The 8,960-nt window shown below is 38.1% G+C and overlaps 1 protein-coding gene across 1 annotated transcript in view; it reads left to right on the top strand.

Annotated features, from left to right (window-relative positions):
- The first annotated feature begins 4,681 nt into the window (after positions 1–4,681).
- The window catches only part of LOC134653365 (anaphase-promoting complex subunit 1), a 38,959-nt gene continuing 34,680 nt past the window's right edge, over positions 4,682–8,960 (top strand). Inside the window, exons 1-5 of the mRNA XM_063508702.1 lie at positions 4,682–4,831; positions 5,182–5,377; positions 5,788–6,105; positions 6,478–7,814; positions 8,449–8,641. Of these exons, the coding sequence (XP_063364772.1) occupies positions 4,808–4,831; positions 5,182–5,377; positions 5,788–6,105; positions 6,478–7,814; positions 8,449–8,641 (2,068 nt within the window). The 5' untranslated portion in view covers positions 4,682–4,807. The remainder of the gene's footprint in view (positions 4,832–5,181; positions 5,378–5,787; positions 6,106–6,477; positions 7,815–8,448; positions 8,642–8,960) is intronic.

Raw genomic sequence — 8,960 nt, 5'->3', positions numbered from 1 at the left:
GCCCGACGTTGCTTAACTTCGGTCAAAAATCACGTTTGTTGTATGGGAGCCCCACTTAAATCTTTATTTTATTCTGTTTTTAGTATTTGTTGTTATAGCGGCAACAGAAATACATCATCTGTGAAAATTTCAACTGTCTAGCTATCACGGTTCGTGAGATACAGCCTGGTGACAGACGGACGGACGGACAGACGAATGGACGGACGGACGGACGGACGGACAGCGGAGTCTTAGTAATAGGGTCCCGTTTTTACCCTTTGGGTACGGAACCCTAAAAAAGGGACCTTATTGTCGATGGCGCTTACGCTATTATTAACAATGCTCCGATATAAATACAATGCGCCATCGACAATAAGCCCTTTTTTAGGGTTCCGTACCCAAAGGGTAAAAACGGGACCCTATTACTGATTGATGATAATGCCCCAAATATATCGTTCTCTCCCTTTGACATTAGGATTTTTATATGACGATTCTTCTCCTTGGTGATCAGAAATTTTACGGAAACGTTATAACGTTTAGTTGAACGCTAGAGTTATCCTAAAGGCCTTACAAGCCGGCCAAATTTATTTGTGAGTAAAACTCGCAATTTAGCACTTGTGATAAACCTTTTCTAAGAGTTAGATGATAATTATGTTTCTCTTATCAGTTTTTACTTTCACTCATTCTCTTTTATAAATTATTTAATACATGGAGATATCTACATTTTACTTACTAAATCCTAAAAGATTCTCATTTTATTAACTCTTCATTGTTTAGTAAATATACAAAATAATTGTATCCCTTTAGGTACCTGAAACTCAACAAAAACTTCATGTGTATCATGAAACAAAAAAATATTACGAACTTTGTAATTTAAGTTATTTTAACCAATTTTAAGTTCACACCATTGTCACTAGCTTATTTTCAGAACAGTGTTTCTCAAATTGTTTTCTTTTTCTTATTTATTTGTGATGGACTTACTTTTTCTGTGATTTATTCTGTCGCCTATGGAGTTTCCTGAGGCCATGAGCTTCTGTTGCAGGTCTAGTCTAGAATTTGTATTGAAATAATCAAGTACTAAATTCAAAAGTGCACTTATATTTTTTAAAGTTACAGACATAGACACGCGCCATAATGTGACATGCTCATCCAAAGACCAAATGTATTTAGCATAGTATAGCTAGGTAGGTACTGTATAATATTAAATGATATAAGTAAGTGGTATATTATATTATAGTATCTATCATATTTATATGTAAAAAACCATAGTTATATGACATTGCAAATGTCCATTTTTTTATTAAATGTAGCTTGTTGCATTTTTGTTTTAAAAACCATGTACTCTTCACGGAGCTTAAATTTATTTGTTGATTTTTTATATAAATATTTATGGATTGTTACGTTTTAATTGAAAATTGGTGAGCTTTTAAAAGTTCCTAAATGAGATTTAAAATTTGGCTTGGTCAGTATAAATCTAACATCACAATTACTGAATGTCTTATGAGATAAATGATTGCCTTGTGTAAGACGAAGCCTTATTTTGCCGCACTAGGGTTAAGAAAAGTTGAAATGGGGCCAGTCTTCGGTCGGGGCGATTCGCACTTGTTCAGGATCGATCGTGTGAGGAGGTAGAGAAGTAAAAGTAATGGACTCGTTAAGTGTAAATTAATAAGTCAGAAGTACCTTTTGACGCACTAAGTCCATTATCGTATTGGTGCTAAGAGATCTGTTTATCAAATTTCATTTTGATGCCTCCATTGCTAAACTTCTATTTATCGCAATGGATGGTTTGTAGAAGTGATATTAATCGAATTTTTGTTAATTTTAAGCCATCTCTCGCAATCAGTTTTCATTAATTAGTAATTTAAATTATGTTATTCAACTCGCAACTTGGTTGCTAGATGAATGCAATTGTTTCGTTGTTAAATGTTTGAGAAACACTGATCTACTTATATTTTACTATTAGTTAGGCCATAGGGCATAATAAAGTCGGCACCCAAAGTATATTTGGTTCCAAAGTATATATTGTTGAATGTTTTGTTACTGGAGAATGTCGTTCGATAATTATGATATCCTTTTATTGTAGAAATAAAGTTTATTCATATTACATGGTTGTTTAATTAATCACCTTCCTCCTATATATAATTAATCGATTAAGATACATAACGTACGAATGCAATACAGACATCTATTTCATGCTATTCAAACTGGTAATATGTAATTACCTATAAAAATAATGAGATAATAGTTATTTGTTTTACAAGGGGGCAAAGTTGTTGTTTAACCGCTCGTGCTAATATTGATACCCGAGCAAGCGAAAGATGCCAAAATTGAACCACGAGCGTAGCGAGTGGTTCGAAAAATGGAACCTTGAGCGTTGCGAGGGTTTGAAAGCACGAGGGTTAAACAAAATTTGCCCCCGAGTAATACACAAAATTTTTCACCACACCAACCGATGCAAATATTAAATGTAAAATATCAAACAAAATCAAATCCAAACGAATGTTATTAAATACTTATCATCCTAAATCATCATTTAAAAGTCAATTCTACCAGCAAACATAAGAAAACAACTCAAAATTTGCATTTGATTACTTTAAAGGCCTCACATGTGAATAAAATGCAACTGCTATCAGTTTTTGAAGTGCAAAGTAAGCCTTTCTGAGCTGCAAATGTATAATGTAGTAACATACCGAGTAACATAAAAAATCGGTACCGACAAAGTATGTTCATCAATGTTTATATCAGTTCATATATTAAAATCGATAACTTATCTATATAAGAGCACAACACTAGACGCAGATAGAGGCGTTTTTAAAGCCCCCTCCACACTCTTGCGCGAATCGCGGCGCGAAGCCATCTGACAGTAGAAAATGCGGAAAATTTAAAAATATACGAATTTTGCCAGATTAAAATATTCTCATAATATAATAAGGAGTATTATTGCAATGTTTTGCCGCCAGAGTGCAGCACTAGTGACTTAAGTATACCATAGAGTAACTTATACATACTGTACCTTAAACTGTTTTTTGACAAGTTTTCACAGACATTGATACATCAAGGCGGTTTGCTTACAAAGGGCCTACCGGGAAACGCGAAATCGAAACTCAGCTATCTGTCTCTTTATCGCTCGAATATGCAAGAGTGATAGAGAGGTTAGATAACAAAATGTCTACTCTCTCGTTTTGGGTTAAACTCATATAGGCAGATTAGACTCTCGCACGAGCCACGAGACGCGAGTGTAAGCGGTGGGCTCGCGGCTCGTCTCGTGGCTCGCAAGCTCGTCGAGCTAATATAATTTAAACACTAACGGCACGACATAAGGTTTATAACCGAATGACAAGCCGAACGCGAGTGTAAGCGGTGGACTCGCGTCTCGTGGCGCGGCTCGTCTCGTGGCTCGCGCGAGAGTCTAATCCGCCTATTAGATTGTTTACTTGTTGTTGATGTGGCGCCCCCTACGCAGACTTTCGCGTAATATTCCCTTTTGTTTGCCGCTACATCTATTGTCAACTAGCAGAACTGATAATGTCCGCTACTTGACGTTAGATGTCGACTACGAAATAACTCGCGTTTTGGTAAAAAGTGATATATGGAGTTATACTTGGTCAACCAGATCTTGACAGTAGAAAAAGGCGGCAAATTTGAAAAATGTAGGCGCGAAGGAATATCGTCCCATAGAAAATTTTAATTTCGCGCCTTTTTTTACTGACAAGATTTGGTTGACCAGCTATACCAGTAATATATGATAATTGTCAAGAGGGCGCTGTTATTCTCATGTATACGGTGACAATTCAGTGTAGTTTGAAAAAATTAGTTCCAGTGAAATTCCGCAACATGGCGCACCCTCAATAGATCCTGGTTCACCTATATTTCTCTATGATTGTGTGTAAGGTGGTCCGCCGTACGGCCGCAGAATAGGCAGCTATAAGTGAGAACGAGAAAGAGAATTGCTGACCGGACCAAGATTGCGGTCTGGTACGCTCGTTTGCGAACTATAGCTACACTGCTACACCAATTGCAAAACTTTTATATACTTGGTCAACCAGATCTTGACAGTAGAAAAAGGCGGCAAATTTGAAAAATGTAGGCGCGAAGAGATATCGTCCCATAGAAAATTTGAATTTCGCGCCTTTTTTTACTGACAAGATTTGGTTGACCAGCTATACTTTGTAATTCATTGTCTGTAAAAATCCTAACATTTAATACTCAATATTCAATATATTTTTTTCGTAATATTTATCATAAGTAAAAAATTAAAATCAGGTCATGTTGAAAGAAAATTTGCACAAATGCACAAATATTACAAAAAATCATGAATCTAGTATTAAACTGGATTGGGCATGAGTGGTGGGGATAACGGACAGAACGGGATAGTCTTATGTATCTTTCAGTAGGAGTAGCAGCGAAAGCGCTATTATTGTTTGTCCTTGTCACAGTCTCACATCTTGTTTTATTCCACTACGTAAATTGACCACCGTGATTGGTCGAATTCATTTGTTGCCCCATAACAAATAAATTCGACCACTCATAGCGTCGCAATGCGACGCTATGATTGGTCGAATTTATATGTTTTGTCCCTCACGGAGGCACGCGTAGACCACTTCTATAGGATGCTACCTTCTATCTATCGTGCTAGCAAAACGTCTCATAAACGTCAGCATCAATCAGATCAAATTTGTCAAAACCGAGTTCGTTGGTTGGTTTGTTACGGATTCGGCGATAAAACTAATTCTTATTTAATCGTATTGTTATTAATAAAAAGTGTGATTTATGCTTACAACCCCGTGTAGTTTAAGTAATCGCTTCAAATCTGGATGACAATACAATGATCGCGGCATCTGAACCGTTGGTAGGTTATATTTTGTTTTAGTAAAACAAAACATTCCTATACTTATTTACTTTACTTCTCATTCAAGCTAGAATAACGGTTTTAACAATAGTCCTTTAGAAAATGCATAAGTTCCTCTTTTTTTATTGTAACGTATTACAGGAGCATATAATTATCAAAATGTTCATAATTTAAGGTCCACATAAAACAGGCTGTCTTGCGACGTTACTGCGGAAAGCTCGCTGTCCTTTAGGAAAGTAGGAAAGTTAGCATGGCACGTCCCTATTCACAGCCCATGCTGTTTCGTGAATATCCTCGCAAGCTTATTCTGTGTGGACTTGCCAGTTTTGAAACACTATGTCTGTACTTAGGAGTTTGTGCCGCATGGTCGGACCGTGCTAGCAAAGCATCCGGAACAAATCTATGGGAAGGCCAACTCCTCGACTTCGGAGAACTCGCTGCTGTATAAGTTGACCAACTTCGCCATAAAAGATGAAAGCTTACTCGAGACTAAGGAGGAGCAGGAATGGTGGAGTGTCCGGGAGATGTATTATAATGCTAAGAATGGTGAGTCATTTTCTACCCTTGTTTTCTATATTTTTCAAATAAATAGAATGGGGTATTATTTCACACTATTTAATAGTATTTTATGCAACGCCGAAAATTGTTAATAAAGACGCCACAAGTATTTTTTTTGACTCAGTTAAACAACGTTGCATACAATACTTTTTCTACAACCAAGCACTTACTTTGGAATAAAATTGTAAATTTAACAAATATTTTTATATTTTAAAACCCATATAAAACTATTAAGAGTAAGTAATTTGAATGTGATGTCACATGCTAGTGTTTCATATAAATTCCATAGTAGAAAAATCGTTTTGCCAGTTCGAAAAACGGAACTGATTTGACTAGTAGTCAAATACCCTATTGAATGTTGCCTGTTTGCTTTTATATTGAACATCATACACTTTCAGATTTCGAAGAAGACCCACAGAGCCCCAAAGACCCCAAAGAAGAGGGTATGTCGGACTCATTCCAACCGACAAGCCGTCTCAAACAAGACTTCAACTTATCCATCAAGTCAGAAATGTCCGGTGTGAAACGGATGGATACGGAATCGGCCCCGGGCCCGTCTAGAGCTAGCAGTGCGAATAGCTCAAGTAATATCTCGAGAAGATTTAAGCTGGATAATGGCCACGGTGCTCCGAGAAAGAAGAAGTTTAATCCGAAGACTGATTGTTGTTATGAGGAGGAGTTGTATGTTAAGGGGTGTACAGCAGTGTGGTCCAAAGGTAAATCTTAATGCTGTGACTTGTGACCTTACAATTACTACTATGTCGTCGGAAAGCTTCCGAAATTGCGAAGTTTCCACGTGGAAAAATTTCGGAAACTTGTAACATTTTTGTATGGGAATCGAAATTTCTAATTTCCTAAATCAAAACCTTTGCTTTCTGTGCAATTTTCCTGTAGAAGATTAAGAGATTAGATCCCGAGCCGAAAAAATCATTTCATAAAATTCATACTATTCTAAAGTCTATTTTTTTATTCCGTAGACTGAAATGACAGTTAATAGTATGAACATGAAATGTCATTTCATACTATTAACTGTCATTTCAGTCTACCGAATAAAAAAATAGACTTTATTTCCCAGTCTATTCTTTCAGGTCTAATATCCACACCGGCCACCAAACTCTCCTCCGCAGAGCACAGGGAAACCATCGCCTGTTACACCATAGACAATCCGATCCAACACGCCACCTTCGCCGACTTCCACGTCGCCATAAACAACACCATGCTCCTAGACGCTCTCAACTCACAGATCGGAGACGTTAAAAAAAATATCAAGATCGAAGACTCCACAGCGCATCTCACTACAACCGTCATGCCTTCGATTTTACTAATAGACAATAAGTGTTTAAGAGTATATGCCACGGATGGAAGAGAATATATGTCTAATATTCCCTTTCAAGTGAAAAAAGTGTGGCCGATGAAATATGGAGTGCTTTTCGAGAAAGAAGCGACACAGTTAATGCAAAACTCAATGCTGCCAACGTCCTTTTCAAAACTAAACGAGTCTTATAACAGTACGTTTTCCAAATCGAAAACTTTTGGGAATATGAGCGCGAAGCTAAGACAAGAATCGATTTCAGGCTACGATCACGACGTGCCTTTACCTACTTGCTTTTCACTAAGCCATCCTTTAGATGAAGTCTGCCCTATATTAATTAAATCGCCATCTCACGGCCTACAGTATTACAACGATGGCGATTTGCAGATAATCTTCGTGAGCGCAAACCCAAGTATAATCTTACTATACGACTGTAAACTAGCAACGCATTCTTTATGGAAAATTCGGAAAACAACAAGAGACGAATGCTTATCAATGTGTCCGAATTTGAATTCAACTACAACAGTTTTCAGCCAATCGGTTGACTTTGGAAGCCCGATGCATAGTAACATAGGTCGGAACACAACGAATCCTTTAACAGGCAGTCCGTTCCATTCGAAACGCCTCGGTACACCGTCCAAATCGAGACTGGAAAGCCCGTTAGCAAATGTGTTTCACCAGCAAGGTCTATCGCCTCACCATTCTATCGGACAGGCATCTTCTACATCCATGATGGCGAACAACGTTCAAACACCACCGACTTTGCCTTTATATCCGGATATCTGCCTCGATCACATCTGGACCGACACCCAGACTATCCGGAGAGATCCTATAGAAAACGCAACGGATATGAATACGTTTTTACATACAGATTTAATAGGGCATGAATATTTATGTTTCATGGTAAAAGTAGCGGGTGTGAGTAAACTACAGATACTGAGGCTTCAAAAAAGCCATTCACACGGACAGTTGTGTAAAACCAATCTGATTGTGGGCACGATCTCGACAGTTTTGGCGAAAGATGCTGTTGTGTTGGACCATTTGAACATGATTGCTTTGATAGATGAATCGGGGAATATTATTTTGCAAAGCGGGAATCATGTTGTTGGGAAGGTAAGCAATCATTTAGACTTAGCTAGCGACCCGCCCCGGCTTCGCACGGGTTAACAAATTATACATAAACCTTCCTCTTGAATCACTCTATCTATTTAAAAAAAACCGCATTAAAATCCGTTGCGTAGTTTCAAAGATCTAAGCATACATAGGGACAGACAGACCGGGAAGCGACTTTGTTTTATACTATGTAGTGATAATATTTAAAATCTGATTTTAAATCAGACTATTTTTATCACCAGTTACATTTCGTGTGCTCGACTTCTGGCTTTTAATAATTGATTTAATGCTGTTAGTCCCATCCATAGATATTTAACTATCCTAAATAACGGCTTCTGTTTAACAACATAACACAAACTAAGCAACTCACTGTGAGTTCACTATTGAAAATACCTCCAATACCTCCTGCATCGGAAGTGTCAGTAACGCTCAGCTGAGCTACATACTTAAATTCATACACACGAAAAACTAAAAAAACAGAAGTTTGAAAAAAGTTGGTATTTGTCATGCTACTTCAGTCAACCTCGGTACTTTTTGTACCAAGACTGACTGAGATAGCAAGACAGGTTCGTACGTTTCCGTGAAAATACGATGGAAAATAGTTATGCACTACATCTGTACTCGTTTCTTCTAGGTCCATGTAGGCGGTGTTCTAGCGCGCCTAATAGATTCGCCATACACAAAACGTACAGCATTCCAATCGCCGTTCCCTAGGCGAAGCAGCTTGCTACCATCACGTTGTAACGAAACCTTTGACGACTCGGCGCTACATTTGTTGTCGCCTGTACCCCATGTGTCCGCGTCTAGAGTGGAGAAAGAGACTCTGGGTAAGTGTAGATAAGGATCACTTTTGAATGAACGAAAAAGCACCCTGTTACCTTCGCAAAGTAATGAAACCTTTGACGACTCGGCGCTACATTTGTTGTCGCCTGTACCTCATGTGTCCGCGTCTAGAGTGGAGAAAGAGACTCTAGGTAAGTGTAGATAAGGTTTACTTTTGAATGAACGACGAAACACCCTGCTACCTTCGCAAAGTAACAAAAGACAAAACCTTTGACGACTCGTCGCTACATTTGTTGTCGCCTGTACCTCACGTGTCCGCGTCTAGAGTGGAGAAAGAAACTCTCGGTAAGTGTAGATAAGGAT

The sequence above is a fragment of the Cydia amplana genome, chromosome 13 (assembly GCF_948474715.1).
Source record: "Cydia amplana chromosome 13, ilCydAmpl1.1, whole genome shotgun sequence".
NCBI classification, from domain to species: Eukaryota; Metazoa; Arthropoda; class Insecta; order Lepidoptera; family Tortricidae; genus Cydia; species Cydia amplana.
Note: the sequence above shows the minus strand (reverse complement) of the source record. Positions and strands in the feature narration are given on the sequence as shown.